General features: G+C 52.0%; 1 protein-coding gene across 1 annotated transcript in view; it reads left to right on the top strand.

Annotated features, from left to right (window-relative positions):
• Rhcg (Rh family C glycoprotein) overlaps nt 1-15070 on the top strand; it is a 21819-nt gene extending 6749 nt beyond the window's left edge. The window contains exons 2-11 of the mRNA XM_055623404.1: nt 2693-2879; nt 6354-6504; nt 8170-8317; nt 9279-9445; nt 10177-10314; nt 10518-10654; nt 10927-11051; nt 11248-11321; nt 13872-14075; nt 14918-15070. Coding sequence (XP_055479379.1) covers nt 2693-2879; nt 6354-6504; nt 8170-8317; nt 9279-9445; nt 10177-10314; nt 10518-10654; nt 10927-11051; nt 11248-11321; nt 13872-14051 — 1307 coding nt within the window. The 3' untranslated portion in view covers nt 14052-14075; nt 14918-15070. The remainder of the gene's footprint in view (nt 1-2692; nt 2880-6353; nt 6505-8169; nt 8318-9278; nt 9446-10176; nt 10315-10517; nt 10655-10926; nt 11052-11247; nt 11322-13871; nt 14076-14917) is intronic.
• The last annotated feature ends 8638 nt before the right edge of the window (nt 15071-23708 follow it).

The raw sequence follows: 23708 nt of genomic DNA, 5'->3' as shown, positions 1-23708 counted from the left end.
ATCACATCACATCACATCACATCACATCACATCACATCACATCACATGGAGGGGCAGTTACATAGCCTTCCTCCCTGGCACACCCCAGCATGTTTGCTAAGAACAGGGGTGTTTGCTTCTGAAATGACAATATTCAGCTTTCTCCATCCGTGAGGGCGGGGAACCTTAATCCACCATTAATACCTACTTCTTTCAGCTGACCCAATAATCATGTTAGCTCTCCCCCATACTTCTTCTGCCAAATCCAGGGCTGATGCAGGTATTGAGTGTAACTGGCCTATCTTCTAATGTGGAACATTAAAACAAACAAACAAACAAAGCTTTTCTTGGGTAATATTCAAGAGTACAGCTTAAGCACCATGGCTCGGCTTGGCTTGGCTCTGCTCTGCTTTGCTTTGTTTCGTTTTTTTTTGAGTCAAGGTCTTACTATGCGGCACAAGCTGGCCTCGAATTTGTAATCCTCCTGCCCCAGACTCTCAAGGGCTGGGCTGACAGGCAAGTGCCCTTGTGCTCTGTGTCTGCCTCAACCCCTTTTAATGAAAGACTCGTTATTTTTGTGTCCCAGTTGTTTTTCATTATTAAATTGGGCCCTACAGTCTCAGGGAGAGCACCCTATGGGGGATACGAGGTGACACGTCCTTTATAGGCTGCCCCATCTGGAGGCACGCACTGTCCTTCTGCCACCGTTGGACATGTTCATTTGGGTTCCCCCAGTCGATCTGTAAACCTCATTTTTCCTCTGTGCCATTACAATCGTTTGTCCCTCCCTTGAGAGCAATGAGTCATTTATTGGCAGAACCTTGAAGACAGTCCAAAAGCCCTGCTCTTCTTGGAATTTCCCTCTGATTTAGCGTCACTTATTGAGCCGTTGCTGTGAAAGCGATGACTTTTTTAAATCTTCAACTCTACCCAGATTTTAAGCAGAGTCCTCAGCATTCCACTGCGGCCAAGGGCCCTCTTCGCTACCCTGTCCATTTTTATGTATCTATTTGTCAGCATGGGCTCATGAATTCCTGTATCTAAATGGTTGCAACTTATTATGAGAAACCATTATTTTGGTGCTTAAATTGCCCAGATGAGGCCAATGGGAGCCCTTCTGTCTGGCTCTTTGTAGCCCACGCCATTCACAGTCCCTTTGTGTCTTATATATCTATTAGGTGCAATGAGCAGTAAGTCTCAGAGGCTGAAAACATTCTAGGCCCAGATTAGATCTTATGGAGGCTAGAAGCTTCCAGGACTAGATCTTAGGTTAGCAGACAGAGGCAGGAAGCCTTCCAGACAGCAATTGAACCAGGCGAATAAAAGTTACCTTTACATTTAGCTCTTCACCTGATGGGGTTCGGGTTTTGTTTTTTTTTAAATTTCATTTTGTTTTTGTTTATTTATTTTTGAGAAAGGATCCCATTACGTAGTTCTGGCTGTTCCGCAACTCACTCTGTAAACCAAGGTGGCCTCGAACCTACAGAGATCCACTTAACTCTGCCTCCGAAGTGCTAGGGCTAAAGGTGTGTGCCAGTACACTCGAGTTTTCATTAGTCAAGGCTCTTTGCCTTCTCTTGTTTTCTTAGGCTCTAAAAGCAAGCACTGTTAGTGCTGGGAGAGCAGTTTAGATCATTCTAGCTTATCCCTTCAGTTTTATTAGAAACCTGAAGCTCAGAGTGGTGAGGTGGCTTGCTGGGGGCGCTGGGATTTAGAAGGCTGGTCAAACTTGGAAACAGAGCCAACGCTTGCGTAGAAATAAATAAGACAGATGCCCACTTGGGTCACCTGCTATGGGTACACACTATGCCAAGAACTTTGCATACACATCTGTATTTAACCTCGGCAACATCTGTGAGGCAGGGTTATAAAAGGTGTTGAGCCCAAGTCTGTTTTGTTAACAGCCATCCATCCAGAAGATGAAACATTGGTGTTCCACTTGAGGAAGTGCGTTTGGTGGAGGGGAGGGGGGCGGATAACTCCTCCCACTGCATGGTTGGAGGGAGCCATTTGGTGGAGGCGGTGATGGGGATGTGGACATGAATAGGTGTGTGCAATTATGCTTGGCCTGTCACAGCCCTGTTGATTCATCAAGCATTGATTCTCCTCTGAGGAAAATGTTCCCGTGGAGGGAGCGAGACTATATTGCCTCAGATGATCTGTGCTCTAGACTCTGGACCCTGACTATAGCTTGGCCTCAAATTCAATTGCCCAGGGCCTGTGGTAATAAGCTTAGTGGTAAAGCATATGAGTGAAGGCTCTGGACTGGACAGTCAGCACTGAGAGAGGGAGCGGGAGCGGTGGTATAAGCGAGTCAAAGGCTTAGTTGCCCATCCGTGTAGACCAGCAGTGCCATCTGAATGGAGGGGGAACCAGAAAAGCGTCATCTCTGTGCTCTTAGGCATCTTTTGACCCTACAACCCAGTTGTCCAGCCTGGAGACCCATCCCAAGTCCCCCGGCTCCCTCCAGAGAGCTTTAAGAAGGAGGTAGTGGTAGCGCCAAGCAAGAGGCCCCTTGTTACTGCCACCCCGCTGTAGTCTGGTTGCAAGGGGAAAGGGAGCAAGGATGAGGGAAACAGGGAGTCAGGGCTCCAGGTTCTGTCACAGTGTCTGGAAATAGAGGCGCTGTCCTAGGCTGGGCTGACCTGTCAATCTTCAAGCCGAGGTGGACCCTCTCTAGGCTGCAAAGACCTTCAACCGCACTCTCCGGCAGGCTTCCAGGACGTGAACGCCATGGTCTTCGTGGGCTTCGGCTTCCTCATGACCTTCCTGCAGCGGTACGGGTTCAGCGCTGTAGGCTTCAACTTCCTGCTGGTCGCTTTCGGCATCCAGTGGGCCCTGCTCACGCAGGGCTGGTTCAGGTTCTTCTCCAAAGGCCGCATTCTCCTGGGCATTGAGAAGTGAGCCGGGAAGGAGGGGCGGGGCGGAATGGGATGGGCGGGGCCCAGGGTGGTGGGTCGGGCCCTGGAGGGGAAGGGGAGCAGATGGGCTGGGAGTGGGGTTAGGCTGGGGGCGGGACCAACTTGATTGGGGGTGCGTCCTGGGTGCGGGCGTGGCTCAGGTGCCGGGTTGGGGGGGTCTGTGGTGGTAGAGATGACTCTGCCCGTTAGGTGGGAAAGAAAAACTGGGTAAGGCGGGGCCTAACGCTGTGGTGGTGAGGGTGCGGTAAGGGAGGGGTGATGGGCGAGAGATGAGAAAGGGAGTGGGCAGGGACAGGGAGCAGGCAAGTGATGGGGAAAGGCGTGGCTTCGGAGGGTTTGGGACAAGGTGCCTTGTTGGCCAGTGATGGCCACCTGCAGAGGCTCCACAAACAGAGTTTGCTCACCAGCAGCTTTCCAGGATGGAGGCTGTAGTGTTGCTCAGGTCCTGTGGGAGGGTCTCTCTTCCCACGATGAAGGACACTCTTTTCTCCAGAAGAGGAAGGTCCAAGCCCTTCTTCAGGGCTCTGAGACAGTCCAACCCCAGGGACTCAGGAGGCAGGCCCAGCTTCCTAAGCCAGCATCAGAAGGCTCCTTGCTAGGAGAACGCAGAAATGGGGAACTCAGCCAAATGGAGCCCTTGCCCTCCACCTCTCTTGTGGGCAGAATGGGCAGGGAAAAGAGCTGGAAGGCTGGTGTGTGTGTGTGTGCAGGCTCCCAGTTGAAGCCTTCTGGACTGGCCTCCCAGAGTCCGGGACCAACCTCTTCTCATCTCCCCCCCCCCCCCCCCTTCTAAACAACATCTGTGATAACTTCTCAGTTTGATGAGTGTCACCAGCCCTTTCCTACAAGGTAACCTCACTCTCCTCTGTTGCGAAGCTGCCTTCTCTGAGCCTCCCCATCTCACCACAGGCTGGAAAAGAAATTTCCCCAAACCAGCTTGTCATAAGAAAACAGGCAGAGTTGTTCTATCGCACTGTGGCCTCTGGAACTGCAGCTGTCGATGCTGCGTGGGACCAGACGGTGGAGGGCATCTCCCAGTTTGAGACAGGTTTTAGGTGAAGGCAGGCTCTTCGCCGAGTCCACTCAGATGGCCTTCTCCTCATGCAGACATAAGAGAGGTTTGGCTTAAAGGGGGGAAAGCTCTGAATTTGAGTAAGTTGTCAGCTTCGCTAGAAATTCCGGCTCATCAAGCCCACAGTTTAGGAGCAAACTGAGAAAGGCCTTTGCAGGGGGCAAACCTCTGCCGGAATTAGTTACTTCTCTGCTGCCGTGATAAAAAAACCATGACCGAAAATGACCTGGAGAAGGAAGGGTTCATTTGGGCTTTTGATTCCAGGAACCCATCATGACAGGGAGGCATACAGCAGGCTTGGCAGGCAGTAGGATCAGGAGAAAGACCACATCCTCAACCACGAGCAGAGAAGTAGGGTGAAGACTGAATACATTCAAAGCCCCCCCTCCCCGCCATGATGTGTTCCAGTGATGAGTTTCCTCCGTCTCCCTCCATTAGGCCACACCTCCTAACTTCCCTAAACGCTATCACCAACTGAGGACCAGTTGTTCAAATGACTGAACATACGGGGCACATTTCTCACTCAAACCACCGCATCTGCTGTCACAAGTAGAGTACCAGTCCCATGTTATCGGCCAGATGTTTGAAAATTAAAACTTGTGTAAAAGACCAGTCACTCAAGCCAGTTAAGGACACACAAAAGGAACAGGAGGGAAGACAGACAGTCGGCCTGACAAACTGCCCTAAATAAAACCTGTGACATGCACACCTCCCAGAAGTTCAAAGTGCACAAAATATTCCCAATGCCGTGGGCCTAAAGTACGTATATACCTGTTATATATCTAATTAACCTCCATGGCAGAATGGCCAAGTCACATAAAAAAGTAACCATTAAAAAAAAGTGGGTTGTTTTTTTTTTCCTTTTTCAAAATAGTGGTTACAAACTCTGACTTAGCAATTTTGAGGTGAACTACTTATTCAGCAAGCTGGTCACTTGATAAATAGAATTTGGGCAAATTGGCTTTGTGGAATTAGACTCCAGCTACTGGCCTGGAGCTGATGTCTGCAGTCCAAGGCTGGGATGAGCATGTTGTCTCTAGACCTTGCCTTGTGGGTTCAGAGGTGAGGGTCTACACCTGACATCTGTGCTGGCTCAGTTTACCTGCCACCCTGGGGTAGTTCTCCTCTGTGGGCCTTCTGGCCTTCCTGAGACCCCAATAATGAGGCACCCAGATAAATCCACCTTCCAGGTATTGATGGACAGAGCCCAGGCTTTTCTGTTCTCAGAGCCCTTTTTCCTCCTAAAGGTCACCACCATCAGGTGGCTCTTTGGAGTGCAGCTGGAGAACTTGGGTGAGTCACTGGGCCTCTCTGAGCCTTCCTAACATATTGTAGGTGATGAGAGTAGCCACCTCTTGTAGTTGGGGGTGAGGGTTCAAGAGAGCATGAAACTAATACTCTGTAGCCCATCACCCTTTCAGCCAGACCCCGAAGACACAGTGACGAACAAGGCTAGCAGCAGAGGGATGTCCTGTGACTATCCCCTGGAGAGGTCCTGCCCTCATTCCACAAACTGGACCTCCGTTAGATTGTTTGACCATGATTCTGTGTTTTATACACACCCCTGAACGTGAGGAGGATCCCTCGATGTTCGACAGCCTTGAGGAAGCAACCCTTTCTTTTTCCCTGCACCTACACTACTTCAAGAGCCACACTTGGAAGTCTGCTTGAGAATGCTGGGTAGCCTTGCTGCTGGCAGGGGACAACAGTCCAGGCAAAGCATGCGGTGGACAGAAGCAGGGTCCCTTGGAGGGGTAGGTATTGTGTGGCTGCACTAGATGTCCGCCTCTCCTTGGTCCCTCTGCTGGGATGGCCAAGCTTGTGTGGTTCACAGTCAAGGGACGCCTGTGTGCCTCCTTTTCCTCATCCTTTCTGTGGGCCTTCCTGCCCCTCGTGCCGGTACCACTCCAGACCTCTACTTCCTGTGGGAAGGTCCTTTTGTCTCTTCAGACAGTGACTCTTCCTTGTGGATAGAGGCAGGACAGGGGAGTGAGCACTCAGGGTCTGGAGCAGAGACCGCACTGGAGGAACTGGCAAGCAGAGGCAATAAGAGGAAGTTCTGGAAAAAGTTAAGTAAAAGACAGGGCAGTGTTGTACTCCAAATACAGGACTTGTCCGACAACAGCTAGATCACTTGGTTCCCTGAGCATAAACTGTCCACAAGGCATGGGGCTGTCGAGGGAAGGCACGGCTCCCACTGTCGCTGTGCTGTGCTGGGTACTATGTGGGCATGGCCCTCACCGTGATGAGCTCATTTTCATAGATAGTGAAACTGAGGCTCAGAGAGGTTCAACCACCAGCCACGGTCCACAGAGGCCCAAAGCCGTGGAGCATCGTTTCTGGCTGTAGCTGCAGTTCCTTCCTGGTCCATCTCTCTGCAGCATCATCGAGGCTGACTTCTGTGTGGCATCTACCTGCGTGGCCTTTGGGGCAGTTCTAGGCAAGATCAGCCCCATCCAGCTGCTCATCATGACCTTCTTCCAAGTGATCCTCTTCACAGTGAATGAATTCATCCTCCTGAGCCTGATAGAGGTGAGCCAAGCTCAGAAGGGGGAGGGAGACAAAGGGAGAGGAGAGGTCTGTGGATATGTGCAACCTGGGAAGTCGCTCAGCTTCCTGCATCACCGTTTCCTCCTCTGCAAAGTAGGAATCATGATGCTTCCCGAGGGAAATCATTGTCTGCCTAACACATCTGCCCGGCATCTGAGCACAGCATCTTCTGGGCATCTCCAAGCTTGACTCTGTCTTTCTCCTCTAGGCCAGGCCAGACTGGCCTTTTCACAAGGCACAGAAGATCACTCCCTTGATTAGAGACTACCAGGAGTTTTCATTCCACTTAGAACAAAATCTGACTTGGCTTAAGGCTCTGCAAATTCTGGCCCCAGCCTTCCTCTCACCCCCACCCCAAGCTCAGGCTCTGCTCTGTCACCACTGACTGTCCTTTGGCTGTGACTTTCTTTATGTCTCCAATTCAATGGAACTTGACCCCATCAAGGATTTACTTACTCTTGCTGTCTTCTTGGCCCAGAGCAGCCATCTTTATTCTTTTCATGATCCACATTTCAATTTGAATGTCACTTCAGAGAGGCCCTGCGGCTTTCCTCCATGATGTTCCTCCCTGGCCCTAGCTTCCAGATTGCCTCGCGGGGCTCTTACATGGCTTTTGTCTGTCTTCTTCATAGCACTCGGGGTCCAGTTTGATAATGCAGGATGTCTGGATGCTTTCCGCCCTAGCACCTGGCCAACATATCACACATATTCAGATTTCAGAGTCTGCAGCTGAGCTACGCTACCGGCTACAGGCAGGCTGCACTGGTATAGCCCCTGGGAATTTACAATTCCGAGAGGGGTCCAAGCATCAAGGTGCCAAGTGTGCCCTGAGTAAAAGACTAATCTCCAGGGCTGGGCAACCCAGCAGAGGGCACCACAAACAGCCTAGTGGTTCATAAACTTCCCCTAGGCGGCAGACACTCAAAGCCCAAAGCCCACCAAGCCAAGGAGTGAGCAAGTGAGAAGGGCCATGGCATTTTGGTGACTAGCCAGCAGCTTGGGTTCAAGGATCCCTACCTCCCTCTGCTCAATTGATTGGTGTGGGAACTGCCTTAGTTAGGGTTTCTATTGCTGTGATGAAACACCATGACAAAAAGCAAGTTGGGGGAGGAAAGGTTTATTTTGCTTACACTCCCTTGATAGTCCATTGTGTAAGGAAGTCCTGGCAGGAAACTGGAAGCAGGAACTGAAGCAGAGGTCATGGAGGAGTGCTGCTTACTGGCTTGCTTCTCAAGGCTTGCTCAGCCTGCTTATATAACTCAGAACTACCTATCCAAGGTTGGCACCAAACACCCCAGAGAGCTGGGTCCTCCCTCACCAAGAAAACACCCTGCAGACTTACCTACAAATCAATGGGAAGGAGGTATTTTCTCAGCTGAAGGTCCTTCTTCCCAGATGACTATAGCTTATATCAAATTGACAAAACAAACAAAAACCAACTAACCAACCACACATAAAGGTACACACACACACACACACACACACACACACACACACACACAGAGTTAAAAATAGGTCAGGGAACTAGGCTCTGTGTTCTCAAGAGTCAGAGACAGCTAAGCATGTGTGAACTTGTATGGTGTAGGGAGTACTATGCGGAAGGAGGGAAAAAGGGTGTCAGGCCCTGACAGGCCCCTTGCACTCCAGGCAAAGGATGCAGGGGGCTCTATGACCATCCACACATTTGGCGCCTACTTTGGGCTCACAGTGACCTGGATCCTCTACCGAAAAAACTTGGAGCAGAGCAAGCAGAGGCAGAGCTCAGTGTACCATTCGGACCTCTTTGCCATGATTGGTGAGAACTAACTAACGTTGGTGAGGGCAGCCATGGCGGGTGCCATGTTGGTGGGGGCCACCGGAGGGTTGGGGAGCTGCTACATTGGTGAGGGCCACTACAGTAGGTGAGAGTTGCTAGGAGCGGTCAGAACTGCCAGGAACGGGTAAGAACAACCATGAATAATAGCCCAAAGACCGCAGTGATGAGCGCAAGTCAGTCACCACATTGACTGATGAGAGGAACACCCACGGTGAATTAGAACGACCAGGATGGGTGAGGGGCGACTATAAATGGATGAGCACAACTATGAACGTGCCAAGACCTGCCATGATTGGTGAGGATTGCCACAGTCATCCCCAAGATCCACATAATCAGTGGGTGACAGCTGGTTCCTGGGGAGGAACGGGCAGAGTGAAGTAGCCTGAGGATACTTCTAGAGTCCTGGGTGTCCATGTCCCTCCCTCACGGAGTTGGAAGAAATTTGGTCAGTCATCTTCTGTGTTCCCTAGAATGCCCCACGGCAGATGGAGTGGAACTCAGAAACTGGCCCGCTCGGTCCCCGTCCATTCCTACTCCTCATATCCCTTCATTTCAGAGAACATATGCGGTCTCTCGGACCCAGGCCTTCCTTCCATCACCCTGTAGGCTGAGAGATGGTAGCCCCACCAGCTAATCAGTCTTCAGAGGGGAGAGGCTCCCCCACATGGTGCTACAAGAGTAGGCGGCATGGAACCAGTCCTGGTGGTCGGGTGGACAGAGGAGGCTTCGTGATGTGGTGTGGGAGGCCACGTGGGGACTAGGTGAGTTAGGCCAGGGGGCCCTCCTAGAAGGAGCACTAGCGAGGGTGATGAGAGTGTCTCGCAGAGGTCGGAAGCAGCTCGCTTCGTCTGGAGGTGAAAGGCAGCGCCTCGGCTTGGGCCTGTGAGCCTGCCCTAACACCTTCTCTCCTGGCCCCTGGCCTGTGTCTGCTCTGACCCAGGCACCCTCTTCCTGTGGGTATACTGGCCCAGCTTCAATTCAGCTAGTTCCGCCCACGGAGACACCCAGCACCGAGCGGCCCTCAACACCTACCTCTCCTTGGCGGCTAGTGTGTTAACCACAGTGGCTGTGTCCAGCGTCATACACAAGAAGGGCAAGCTGGACATGGTGAGCCGGGGGCTTCTCGGGGGAGGCATCACTCTGACTGCCAGGCCCTGCCTACACCTCACCGTGGCAGGCAGCTTCTAGATTGGCACACGCAGGGTGGGCCATCCCTGCCAAATGTTCTTGTCCCCCCCCCCTCAACCCCGCAGCCTGAAGTGCTCTATTAGCCGGTGCCGGCTGACTGTCACATCAGCCTAACAGAGTTGCTGGTCAGGGTTGGGGCTGTCCTCTCCGCCAGGCTTTCATCCTCCTGACAACACTGGTTTCCTGGGCTTTTTAAGGCTGTCGTCCCAGCCCACATACTTAGAGGGGCCAGCAGCATGGCACCTGTTAACCACAGCTACCAGGAACAATGGTGGCAGCTGGGCATGCATGGAGCCTGAAAATACCTTTTGTAGACATACCGTGCACTCAGATATGCCCATTGGCCCCCAGGTAGACATGGAGGGAAAAAAAAGTGCAGATAGGTTTTTTAGGGTCCTTGGGCATGTCAGCAGCACCCTGACAAGTGGGTACAAAACATGTCCAGGCCTGCTGGAGGTTGTGGGTGGCTTCCTTGCAGAGCGCAGAAAGCAGCTGTACTCAGCTGGGCTCAGGGCTAACCTGACCCCTTCTGCATGCTCCTGGCTTGCTGAATCCGAGTTGTTTCCAGCTTCCAAGTTTGCAATGTGCGAGCGCGGGCCACACTCCTGGGACAGAACTGAAAGCTTGCGCACTTTGCCTACCCTGCCCAGGTGTACATCCAGAATGCCACACTTGCAGGTGGGGTGGGCATGGGCACAGCTGCGGAGATGATGGTCACATCCTACGGCGCCCTCATCGTGGGCTTCTTCTGTGGCATCTTCTGCACCCTAGGATTTGCCTACCTAACGGTAAGGACCCTCAGGGCTGGGGCTGAGGATGTTGTGTGTGTGTGTGTGTGTGTGTGTGTGTGTGTGTTATGTTCCTAATAGTAAGGAGAGACAGGGGGAGGGGTGAGGCTTAGGGAACACTGGATCCCTGTGTTTTTGATGGCCTCCCCATATCCCCGACCCAGCCACAACCTGAGCAGTGATGCCCTCCTTCCTCCCCCTAGCCATTCCTGGAGTCCCACCTGCACATCCAGGACACATGTGGCATTCACAACCTGCATGGCATTCCTGGCATCATAGGTGGCATCGTGGGTGCTGTGACAGCCGCCTACTCCTCCCCTGATGTGTACAGACTGCCAGGGTAAATGTGGAGGAGGTGTGAGAGGGGGTTTTCCTCCTTCCGTCTTTCTTCCTTTCTTCCTGTAGGACCAAAGGCGTCATCCCCCTCCTCATTTTCCACTCTAGACCATTCACGGGCCTCTCTTCCCACCCTCAGACCTTCCATAAGAATGCAAGAAAAGAACGATCTAGTCAGGAAGGCAGAGACCTAGGCGATCAAGAGCACATCTTGTGGGGTAGCAGTAATCATGGCCTCTCCATGCGGCTCTCAGTTGCTTCCTGTCTTTACCCCAGGATAGTCCATTCCTCTGGTTTCGGGGGCTATAAGATGGAGGACACGAAGAAAATGCAAGGCAGGTCCCAGATATTTGGCCTCCTCCTGAGTTTGGCCATGGCCCTGGTGGGCGGCATCATTGTGGGTGAGTGACAGTGGTTAGACCAGAAAAGATGGGGTTCTGGTGGGAGACTCACCAAGTGGGGGACCCTTGAGCGTGTCTTAAAGGTGGACCTGGACTCCCTGATATCTATGTTGTCAGCCTTGGGGGTGGGAAGGAGTCCAAGCTGAGGGTAAACATTGAGTAAGCAAAGGACCATCGTGTCCTCCAATCTCTTTAGGACTTATTTTGAAATTGCCATTCTGGGGACAAGCTGCTGATGAAAACTGCTTCGAGGACTCCGTCTACTGGGAGGTAAGCGTGAGAGACCCGTCTCTCTGCACAAGGATAGCTGTACCCCCTTGCCTTGTCTTCACCTGCTGTGACAGCTATGTAGGGCCACCTATAAGTTGAAGACTCTTTTCCCTGTCCTCCTTTCTTTCGCCTCTGGACCCCAAGGGGGGTCCTTTCTCTCTCCACATTCTGGGAGTGGCGTCGCAGAAGCAGCCTGCCATGGGACTGGAATCTGGAGTGTCAGCCAACTGTGGTCTAGCAAACTTCCAAGGTCTGACCCCAGCTTCGGCAGCATCACTGTCGCCTTATACTCCTAGCCTAGGGAGGGGGCCGAGGCAAAAGTTCAGAAAAGATCAGAAGTTCAAAGTCATCCTTAGATATACAGTGAGTTTGGTATGATATATGTGGCCCTATTGAAGAAGAAGAAGGAGGAGGGAGGAGGAGGAGGAAGAAAGAGGAAGAAGAAGGAAGAAGGAGGAAGAAAAAGGAGGAGGAAGAAGGAGGAGGAGGAAGAAAAAGGAGGAGGAGGAAGGAGGAAGAGGTCACCTCTCTGGTAACTATGGCGGAAGCCCCACCTGAGAGCTGGTGGCTCTTTACCGTTCTTGGCTTCTGAGAGTCACTTGGGAAGCCTCTAGAGCAGTGGTTCTCAAACTTGTGGGTGAAAACCCTTTTTGGGGTCAAACGATCCTTTCACAGGCATTTCATATCAGATATTTACATTACGGTACACAACAGTAGCAAAATTACAGCTGTGAAGTAGCAACAAAACAATTTTATGGTTGGGGGCTCCCCACAACATGAGGAACTGTATTAAGGAAGGTTGAGAACCACTGGGCTGGAGCTCCTCAGAACTTCCGGCCAGCAGCTTGGGTTGTGACGGTCTGGTGGTGCAGGGATCGGGCCTGTAAAGCTTTGTAAAGCTTTCCAGGTGATTCTGAGCCTCACCTTGGTGAAAGAGTCAATGTGGTGTCCAACTCTAGACTCCATAATGGTCACCTTATAAAACTGCCTCCTGATGCCAGCCGGCAGGGCCTCATCCTGAAAAGCCGGGACTCCACAGATGGGCAAGTTTCCAGGAGAGCCTGGCTCAGAGGCAGAGCTTTACCACATTTCACCATGTTTAGCCTGTCAGTCCAAACCCCAGCCTTAGAGGGGTTTCAGGAAATAAAATACCAGAATCCAGCAGAACTGCCTCTCACGGTCTCTCTCTATGTATATATATATATATATAGTGTAACATCATTATCTGTCTGTCTATCGTCATCTTTCTTTGTGTATGTGTCTGAGTGCATGCCCGTGCGTGCCCACACAGATGTACACACCTGTGTGTTAAGAAAATGGTGTCGGGCTGGAGAGGTGGCTCAGAGGTTAAGAGCACTAGCTGCTCTTCCAGAGGTGATGAGTTCAATTCCCAGCAACCACATGGTGGCTCACAACCATCTTTAATGAAATCTGGTGCCCTCTTCTGGCATGCATACATGCAGACAGAACATTGTTTACATAATAAATAAATAAATCTTTAAAAAAAAAAAAAAGAAAAGAAAATGGTGTCAGGGTGCTGGGGAGATGGCTCAGCAGTTCCGACCACTGACTGTGAATCAATTCCCAGCACCTACATGGCGGCTCACAGCTGTCTGTAACTCTTAAGATTTGACACCCTCAAGCAGACATACATGCAGGCAGAACACCAACGCACATAAAATTAAAAAAAAAAAAATATATATATATATAGTTTTAAAAGAAAATGGTGTTGGGTTCCTCTGTCACTCTCTGCCTACTCCTTTGAAGCACGGTCTCTCCTTGAACCTGGGGCTCGGATTTTCACAGCTGGGCTGGAAGCCAGCGACCCTCCTGTCTCCACTCTTCTTAGAACTTAGGCTCCTGCCATGTGGCAGATACATGGCTTGTTTGGGATCCAAATTCCAGTCCTCCTGAGTGCACCTTCCAGCACATCTTGATTTTGTCTGACCGTTGTAATTAATGCCAGTTCATACTTTCTCCCAGATAGATACTTCAGCAGTACTAGGTCAGGAGGAAAAAAAATCTAAATTGCTGGACGTGAAGGCTGTCCCTGTGCTCCAGGGCTGTCTACCTGGGCAGTGAGATTGCTTCCCTGAGGAAGGGGGTGTGACAGCTGTGAGAAGGTGCCTCATCTGTGCTTCCCTTCCCAGGTCCATTTCCAGTCTTTACATTCCCATGTTCTACTTTTGGATATGGCTGTAGTTCTGATATGCCGTACTCTTTATCTCTCAAAAAATGGGCCCAGCCTCTCCCGGTTCCTTCAAGCTGCTTATTCCAGTCTAATGAGATCTGAGCTCCTCTGTCAGCCCATGCTTACCTAGCTACTGTTCTGGTGGGTCTTGCTGTTCCCTAGCACCCCAGATGGTGCCAATCATGACAGTGCCAATTGTGAAGGGCATGTTCGTACCATGTAATCTTCAACGTGACCACAAGGTGACACTCTCCACACAGCATTCGCCGCCTTTGGCTCACCCCAACATCTTTAGTTCTGCTAGGCGTACTGGGGCCTGCCTGTGACTGGACGCTGGAAGTAGCTTTCTCTCTCCACAGATTCATGAAGAGGTGAACACTGTCTACATTCCTGAGGATCTCACCCACAAGAATCCTTCTTCTCTGGTGCCTGCGGTACCCTTGGTCCTTCCATCACCTTCAGCATCCATTTGTCCAGTCCCTCCAACACCTCCAGTGTCCTTAGCAACTCCAATACCTTCAGCAGCCTTGGTACACTAGACTCCCAGGGCAGGTGGGAAGCAGGTAAGCCTTAACTGTGTGTGCTGGGGAGTGGTCTGCTTCTTCCAACAGAGGCCCATGTCTCAAGCCAGATGCCATATCAAAGAAACAAAGAGCAAGCATGAAGAAATGAAGGTACACGCTCACCTGAGCCTGAGGTGGAGCAGGCAGGCTACACCGGAGGAACATATAGCGAGACCCAGGGACACACTTGGCTTTGCGACTGCTGCTCCTGTGTGACTTGGAGAGTTTCTCGGGTTAGATCAGGCTAGGCCTTCCCTCCTCCTTCCCCTCTGTAGTGCACAATGCTTCCATGGGCAGCTGTAACATCTGTCTAGCCAACCCTTGGGAGATTCCCATGAAGCAGGGTCATTGTTTCCCCCTTGTTCATATCCCAGACTAGCCTGGAACTTAGTAACCTCCCTCCTCAGTCAAGGGCTGGGATTACAGATGTGTACCACTAAGGCCAGTTTATACAATGATGGTCTTCAAACCCAGGGCTTTGTGCATGCTAGGCAAGCATGCTACCAACTGAGCTGTGTCTCAGCCCCCTTTCTTTCTTTTTAAAAGATGACAAAATTAAAGCATAGGATGGATCTTGAAGCCTTGTGGCTAACAAGTGGGGGAATTAGGGACTTTCAAGGTTCTTGTCATTGATCTTATAAGCAGTTGTCACCCCTAGAGAACAGAACTTGGGAGCAACTGGGTCTAGGGTAAAAGGCAGGAGAGAAGGGTTAAGAGGTGACCACAGCCAGACTGTAGCCCATTGCTGCTGGTGTTCACCTCATCCGGAAAAAGAAAAGGTGCCAGGAGGCTGCGGCAGGCCTGGCAGGGACATGCGCGCTGTTCTCCCTCTCTCCCTGCAGGCTCCACAGACTGTCCTCACACTCTGGAAAGAGCTGGGCCGACCTAGCTGGGAACTCAGGAGCAAGGCAGCCAGCCGAAAGGCCTGCTGGTCTGTCCCCAGCACCTCCCACACCCCCTTCATCCCAGGGGGCTTGGCTGAGAATGGAGGAGATTCCGACAAAGTGAGCTCCAAGCCAGGGTCAGCTGCAGAAGGCCTGCCCCTGCCTGGGGTCACGGATGCTCACACATCCTGTGAAAAGCCGCAAGGAGAATGGCTGGCGTGGGGATGGGGGTGGGCTAGAAGGGACCGGCTTGACCCTCCCAGGGAACACCACTTCCTGGATTCTTCCAGACTCTGCCTGTCCCCCAACCATGCTCCCAGGGACCCCAGACCACTCTGTTTTGTGTAGTAAATAAATGTTGCTGATATTCTTTGTAGACTGGGTGTGAATGCTCTGGGAGGGCCCCTAGGAGGGATACACAGACCCAGAGGATCTGCCCTTCTGCCTGGCCCTGACCCTTGCCCAAAGGTTCACTGTCTTTACAAGAAGCTCATCCAGCCTGGGGGGGGGGGGTGTCGAGGGGGGAAGGGGCAGGAGCTCAGGCCCTGGACTTCATTCTTTCACCAAGCACCCCTCTTCCCTTGTGTTAAGCGGCCCACACGGGTGAGAAAGCCACTAGCTTGGCCTGAGTACATCCCAGCAGGCTGGGCAGTAGGGATGGATTTCTATCCATCCCTTCCCAGTTGGATTTCCCTAATCCTCCCCTTCCTTAGCCTGTTCAGGACCTCTGCTGCCGTACAGTGGGGAAAGTTCCAGGTCCTTAAATTACCAGGTGTGGAATGGACAGGTAGGCTACGGGCCGGGCTGGCCGGGCCGCCTTTAACACTCAGTCAGTAAGTAGGTGGTGACCTGGTGGGGTTGTGGAGGATGACTAGGAGTTACCAGAACAAGGGCATAGCATGAGCAAAACTCATGGACAGGAATCAAGATGAGTTTGCCTTAAGCTGGCAGAAAGGGGAGGGGAAGTGTACAGGCTGGGGAGCAAGGAAAGCCAGATCTTTTGTGGAGCCAAGGTTCCTGGGAAGGAAGGGGTAGAGAGAGGAAGGGGATGGTCTCTCTTGCCTCCTGCCTCTGCTCTCCCCGCCTCCCTGGCAATTCACTCACTCACTCACACACATACATGCTCCTGCACGCACACTCAGCGCTCCGTTCCTCTTTGCAGAGCAGGGGGAGGGGGAGGAGAGAAGGAGGAAGCTGGAGTACCACCTATTCATGTTCTGCGATGTAACACCCCTTATTTTCCATGCTGGGTAAAGACAAAAACCCTTTACAACCTGTTTCTGGAACTTGTCAGCAGCTGCCAAGAGGAGCATGTTAATTAAACGTCGGCAAAGATGGAAGCCGGAGGCCCCGGCTCTAATTGGACAGTTTGCTTCACCGGATTGAAAAACATTGTGACAAAGGAGGAGGTGCGCGGCCGCTCGGCAGGGGGACAGGGTGGCGGGGGAGGGGGAGGGGGCGGCGGCTTTGATTCCAGCTGATCGGCCCGGCACCCTCCCCCTCGGCCGCGCGGTTCCGCCCAGCCGGTCCCCGCAGCTCCAGGGCGGGGTGCAGGGACGGGGTTTGGGAGGGGCGCAGGTGGTGAGGTGCGGAGGCGGAGTCTGGGAGGGGACAAAAACGGGGTGCAGGTGGCGTGGTGCAGGAATGAGGTGTGAGAAGGGCTCAAGGGACAGATTTGGGGTCTGGGAGCGGCTGCACAGATGGGGGTTCAGCGAGCGGGGGCGGCGGGGGGAAGGGTGTCTGTGGAGGATACGGGGGTAGAATCTGCCAGGGGCTCAAGAGGAGGGGCGTCCTCACAGTTCACCATCTCCCAAACTGCTGAAAGCCAACGGTGGGCCAGGCTTTGAGGGAGCTGTGGTGTGACGCTCCCCCTGATCTCCTGATCACAGGACTTGGGCACGGGGGTGGGAGGGAGACAAGCGACTGAGAGGCTTCTGCCCTCGGGCAATATGGAGGCCGCCTGGGAAGAGGTTCCCAGCCCCTTTCTGGGAGCGAGCTGGGCAGAGGGTAGCCTTAACGAGGTGTGAGCCGTAATGAGGTATCACAGCGCTGTGGAACTAGGGCATTGTATCAGAAAATTGGATTGTAAAGGTTCCCAGGGAGCTCGCAGGTCCACCAGGGCCGGGCATCACATTGCCCCGCCAACATCTTATGGCTGCGCTTCAAGTTCCATTCCCTGTGTGCACCCAGTGCTAAACTGGGCACCACGCTGAAGACCCCATGCGCGCCAGTCATTTAACTTTCCAGCAGCCCTGAGAGTGGCCGTCGTCTTCCGGGTTCACTGGTGGAGAAACTGAGTGCCAGAGACCATAACACCCTACTCAAGGTCCCAGTGATGGGTTGGGGAGAGAAGGTCTCACAGTAATATTCAGATTAGCCTGGATTTCCATATCTAGCCTGTCCCCGCCTCCCCCTCACCCGTCTCCTAAGAATGGATGAGACGTGGGCCTCTGCCCCTGACTGCAGCCTTCCGTCTACACCTTTTCAGGACGGTCTGAACTGTGTGGCGTCCTTGCACGAAACTGCTCTTCCTCTCGGGCTTCCAGGCTGGGGTTCCCCCAAGGATGGTTTGCATCAAGGTGAAGGTCACACCTTCGCCACAGATGTATAGGAGCCCTATTTCCTGGGAGAGGGGCTATTTAGCTGAGGCAGAGAAACACTGGGGTAGGAGCCAGGCTGGTGACAGGCAGCAGCAAGGATGGGAAAAGGCACCATTGTCGCTGGGCCAAGGGAATTAAGAGCTTGCACTTGGATGTGGAGTGCTGGGGCCATTGACTGCCCTGAGCCCGAGTTCCCAGGCTGGGGCTGGAGCAGCCTGTTCTTGGTCCAGATTGCCTGCTGAGCCTAATCCCCTGGGAGCCAGGCCCAGGAGCCCAGACAAAGCTGCGGGGGAGACAGCGTGCCCTTGATGGGGTCCTGCGGCCTGGTCCTGGGTGCTAAAGAGGCCACCTGGAGGAGGGGGGTGGGTGAACGATGAGTTGTTGCCTGGAGGAGTGGGTACAGCTGCTCTGGCCTGGATGTGGTATGTATGTAGGACACTTTAAAAATAGGCAGCCTAATATATCGCTCGGGGTGTGTGTGTGTGTGTGTGTGTGTGTGTGTGTGTGTGTGTGTACTTGAGGGCCGATCGAGCAGGGTGCTCAAGAGCAGCCCTTCAGAGGCGGCTGGAGGGGCTCTGCAAATTGTAATCAGATTAAGGGGACCAATCACTTAGGGCTCTTGAAAAGGCCACAAGGTCCCTAATCAGCCCCAAGCTCCCGAGCCTACAAAGCCCGCAGGAACTCCGCAGGGGCCACCCTCTGGGGGGCCAAGGGGTGGGGGCTTCTTTCTTCCCAGTCTTTAGTAATTATGTCAATTTGCTAGCCAAATTGTTTGCTCAAGTGGACAGGGGGGCATGTGCCCCATTCATGTGGTAATGTGGGAACCAGCAGGATTCCCGGCTGGGAAAATAGGAGGGACTGGACCTTTCTCCAGGGAGCAGGCAGGGCAGGGGCATGGGGTGCCCAGGCTTCTGGAGCCCCCTTCACTGGTATGGGGCTTTCCTCCCCATCATACTCCTACTGCTACTATGGAACCCTGGGCCCACATTAAAGAAGCCACTGAGCTACATCTCCCTTTAGTGCCAGGGGCCTTTATTAAACACATTCCAGAAACTTCCAGCCTAGCTTGTCTTCTGGGGAAAACTGAACTAAAGGGTGATATTGACCATGTGAGGGTCCCAGAGAGAGGACTGGACAGGAGAGGCATCCTTGGGAGGGTTCCATGAAACTGGGCACCTGGCTGGCTGGCTGGCTTTCTAGTAGTGCAGGTTCAGGCTGGAGTAATTTGTGGGTTGAGTGACATGGGACCTGGGAGATGATGTTTTTTAAAGGATGAGCCCTTCTTGATGGTACTGATGGGGTTAGGCAGATTCTGAGATAACTAGAGACCTGGAGAACGTTTTTGCTAGTTTTTTGGACATGGATGCCTGCAACCGTAGGGTGCCACGGATCCTAACTCACAAGCAAGAACACAGAGCCGAGTCCTCTTCCGTTCTGTCCCTCTGGCCCATCCCATTACAGGGATTTGTTCTTTACTTCAGTCAGCAAACAGGAACTATGTCCCTGCCCCTTGCTTGTCTGAGGCACCGAGGCTGTGGAAGACTAAGGTGATTCAGGAAGGAAATGGTCACAAGGACCGTGAATACCAGTATACCATCTCCTGCTGTATGCCACTCAGCATGGGACGCAAAGAAAGTTCAAGCCTTAGACATGGCGTTTAGGGACAGTGCTCCTTATGAGCAGTAGTATCATCAGTCCAGACACAGAACATGCACAGCCTTACATAGGCCCAGAATCCCCTTCAGTGCATGAGGACCTTTCTCATCTACCTGGATGTGGTACCTCAACATCATTGCTTGCCCCCCCCCATGCCTTCTAGCTTTCCCTTCTGGGGCTGCTAGGATCTGCCCTACAAGAGTTGGCAGGAGGGTGGATGCAGAGAAGAGGCTGGGAAAGAAACCTCACCAGCCACAGCACAGCATCCCTTACGCCTGGAGAAAGGGCCAGGGTCAGGGTTTGTTACTTATGATGGCCAGAAGTCCCGTCTTCTTAGAGAAGATCTAAATGGTGATTACTTTAGCACAGGACCTCAGCTGAGCCAGGTGCTGTGAGGCTCAGAGGCTCTGCCCTCCAGCCGTCTCAGCCCCACTCCGGGGAACGGAAATCTAGAATATAGTAGCTGCTCTGGACGGGAAGTGCCCCCAACAACCAACAGGGGAGCATTACTTTTGTGGCAAGCTGTGCTAGGCATATACCATACGTTAATCTGACACATCTTCACAACCTACGAAGTAGGATATAACCTTTTCACGCCACAGAGAAACTGAAGAGAGGCTGAATGAGTATCCCAAGACCCTAAAACTGACTGAGTGGCACACCTCTGATCTCCCCCCACCCGCCACCCATTCTTCCTAAAAAAAACCACCAGGAACTCACGGAACTGAATATGCAGACAGGAGAATATCCAATATTACATCCAACCTCCTCGAAAGCCACATTCAAGCCAGGTCCTGAAGGACCAGCGGGAATTTCTGAGACACAGCGTTGTGGCTCTGTGAGGTGACAGGATATCTAGCTCAGAAGCGATGAGGCCAGAAATAAAGGCAGGAACCTTCCTCTCCAGGGGTGAATTTGGATCTTACAGTATGGCTAGGGGGAAGATGTCATGATATTTTGAGCGGCAATGGTGACATCATTGAGAACAGCACTCCCCACTCGTGCCCGTGAAGTATGCCAGCCTCAGCTCCATTCGGTCCTAGAAATTGGCCACACTGGCTTCTCCCTCAGAAACTTTGCTTAAGCTGTGCCTTTCTGCCTGGAACGGTAGATCTCAACACGTGGAGGCAGCATACCAGACATTTACATTAAAATTACAGTTAGGAAGTAGCAACAACATAATTTTCTGGTTGGGGGTCACCACAACATGAAGAACTGTATTAAAGAGTCGCAGCGTTGGGAAGGTTGAGATCCACTGGCCTAGAATGTTCTATGTGCGTGTCACATCCCACTCCTGCTGTATTCTCCCTACTGTGTTTATCTCTCTCTCTCTCTCTCTCTCTCCATGGTGTGTGTTACGTCTGTGGTGTGGCGTGTTTGTGTGGTTATAGCCACCTGTCAATCTCTCGAGGGGATGTGTGCTCCACCAGGACAGGGGTGGTGTCCGCTAAGGCCAGGCCTGGCATAGATCAATACCTGTAGAATGAAAGAATGATTGATGGCTGGCTGGCTGGCTGGCTGGATGTAGTTCATCTGTACTGGGAGGCTAAGGTCAAAGATAACGGAGATGTCAATGTATGGTGCTCTCCCAGGACCAGCTCAGGTCAGTGTCCTGCCAGCTGCGAGCACAGATCACAGGCCGTGAACGCGGGCCTCGTGGCTGAGGTGAATAGCTTGGGCACTGCAAGGCAGTACTTACGGAATTGGAGCTTCCTGCCTACGGCATGTCTCCTTGGTTTGAGGGTAGACTTAACCAGCCAGAAGAGGCAGAGGCTCCCGATGCAACTTACAAGTCCTTTCTACAACCTTGCCACCTTGTAGTCTAAGGAGCAGAGAGCTATTCTTTGAGTTGGGAAAGGAAATAACCGAAATACCAGCTATTCAGGGTGATCGCAATACATAAGAGAGGGCGAATCTGTTATCTTTGAAACCTGCTCTGGGCACAGAATAGCTGCTAGGACCATCTTTTCCTGCCCTCTTGCTCGCAGGCTCATACACTTAGGCATGGTTTTTTTTTTTTTTTTTTTTTGACCCTAGCATACCCCTCATTTCTTTCCTAAAATGCCAACAGAAGTAAATCCACTATATGTGGTATTAAAGACTGGCTGTAATGAAGACTCATTCAGAACCTCTTAAAGGTACAGAGCCAAGGCTACAGGGCCATCTCATCTCTGAGAGACTGCTGATAGTCCCGCCACACAGATACACGGCCTCTCATTAGAAAACTACGCTTTCCAACCTCCTCCGTAGCTCTCTTACCATCCATGGCCAAGCTGTGACCAAGGAGAGGGAAGCACAAAGTGTCAGGCTTCCGGAAGAAAGCGCTTTTCCTCTTCCGTGGCAGAGCAGCAAGACAGAAAGAGGTGGGGCTGGCCAGCTGGCTCGGTTGGTAAAAGCACGTGTCTCTCACCCTGATGACCTGAGTTTGATCTCTGGAACCCGCATAGTGGAAGGAGAGCACAGACTGCTTAATTGTCCTCTGACTTCCACATGTCCCCACCCATACCCAAAGTAAATGGTTTGGTTTTTAAAGCTGGAGAGTCTGGGTCCCTGATATGGCTATCCCTTCAAACCTTTTCCTCTATTCCACGGGTCACGGGGAAAAGAGAGCACCTGTCTCCCACTCAGCGTTCAAAGGCATCGTGCCTTTGAGCTTCAACCTTCTGAACCCTTCCGGAGGCTTTGGGGAGCAGGAGTCAGGAAGGTGGGAGGGTTACCTCTCTTTGTAACAAGCCCGTTACAGCAGCGTGGCAGTGGGTACCCTCTGAACGGGGACAAAGAAAAGGCTGAGAACCGAAACCTAGCTCAGACTGAACGGCACAAGTGTCATGAGGAACAACCCAGGGTGACAGATGCAGAGGCACCAAGTAAAGGTGAACCCAGGGACAGCCGGCTCCACTAGACTGCGTTTAGGATGTGATTCCTGTCTTGTGTGTTCCCATCTCAGTGCGGGGAAGAGAGCAGCTGTGTCAGGTAGACTTGAGTTCAAAGGCATCTTTTCCTACACTTACCATTTTGAGCTTGGGTGGGTTACCCTCACTTCCTTGAGCTTCCGTGTCCTCCTCCATAAGATGTGGAAAATGAAGTCTACCTCGGGTTCAGTCAGAAGTGTTAAAGGGATAGTTGGCATATGTAGCTGGATGACAGATGGACATCACACTGATGGCCCACCATTTGTCTACAACCTCAAGGTTCCATGTGGAGACGGCTCAGCAGTTAAGAGGACTTGTTGCTTTTCCAGAGGATGGGGATTTAGTTCCCAGAACCATGCCAGGCAGCTCTCAATGGCCTCTAGCTCCAGTTCCGTAGGACCCAACATCCTCTTCTGACCACTAAAGGCACCTCTACTCATGTATGCATACCCCCACCACATAAATACCCATAATTAAAAATAATATAAATCTTAAAAGAAGAGATTATATGTTCTATAAAGTGTTTAATGAACATGTATATACAGATGGTCTAAGCTTTTTGTTTGTTTGTTTGGTTGGTTGGTTTTTACTTTCTGATTATATGAAAAATGAGACCCTGTGAACAGAAACTATACTTTCCTCCCCAAAGTAGCAATACTCTCCTTGGATGCTGGGCAATGACTGAGTGACAAATCACCAGGGGAACCGGTAGATCCTTCGCAGCATTACTACGCTGTGACGGCCGACAGCTCAAACGCATTCGCTGCTTTTTGTTTGGCTTTGTGGGGTTTTCCATGGGTGGGCACATGAATTTGTGCATGTATGTTTGTGTGCTCTAGCAGTGGGTGATGGCTGTGTCTGAAGGCCAGAGGTTGGCGCTGGGATCTCTTTGCTCAGTTGCTCACTTCTCCATCTTTTTTTTTTTTTCTTTACAGGATCTCTCACTGGGCTTCACTGGCTGGCCAGTGAGCATCCAGGATCCTGCTAGATTCATCCTTAGGGCTGAGGTTACAGACGTGTGTCCCGCAGCTTTTATGTGGCATCTGAGTATCTGAATTCACGTCCTCATCCTTTCGAAACAAACGTTTTAGTCGCTTGGCCATCTCCCAAGCCCAGTGTGCGCTTACACGCTTTTAACTTTACGTGTATATGGGTGTTTTGCCAGCATGTGTCTCTGAGCACCACGTTCGTGCCTGGTGCCTGCAGAGGTCAGAAGAAAGTACTGTATTCCCTGGAACTGGAGCCACTCTATGCGTGCTGGGACTTGAACCCAGGTCTCTGGAAGAGCAGTTAATGCTCCTAACTTCGAGCCATTTCTCCAGCCCCACTACTTGGCTCTTTTGATTTACAACATGTATATCCTAACACACACATCCACACAAATTCATGTGGCAGATACTTGAGGTATCTCCCTCTCTCCTCCAACCACTTCCTGGTTTTCAAGCCTCTGTGTAATGCCATCTCCTATTTGCTTTTCGGGCAGAACCTGCGTCTTGCTTCTGATCAACACACTATAACAAAAGTGACGGGGTGCGGGCGGTGATTCCACACCCGTGGTAGAATCGCATCGGACTATGGCAT

The sequence above is a fragment of the Psammomys obesus genome, unplaced genomic scaffold (assembly GCF_907164565.1).
Source record: "Psammomys obesus unplaced genomic scaffold, mPsaObe1.curated_primary_1811, whole genome shotgun sequence".
In the NCBI taxonomy this organism is placed as follows: domain Eukaryota; kingdom Metazoa; phylum Chordata; class Mammalia; order Rodentia; family Muridae; genus Psammomys; species Psammomys obesus.
Note: the sequence above shows the minus strand (reverse complement) of the source record. Positions and strands in the feature narration are given on the sequence as shown.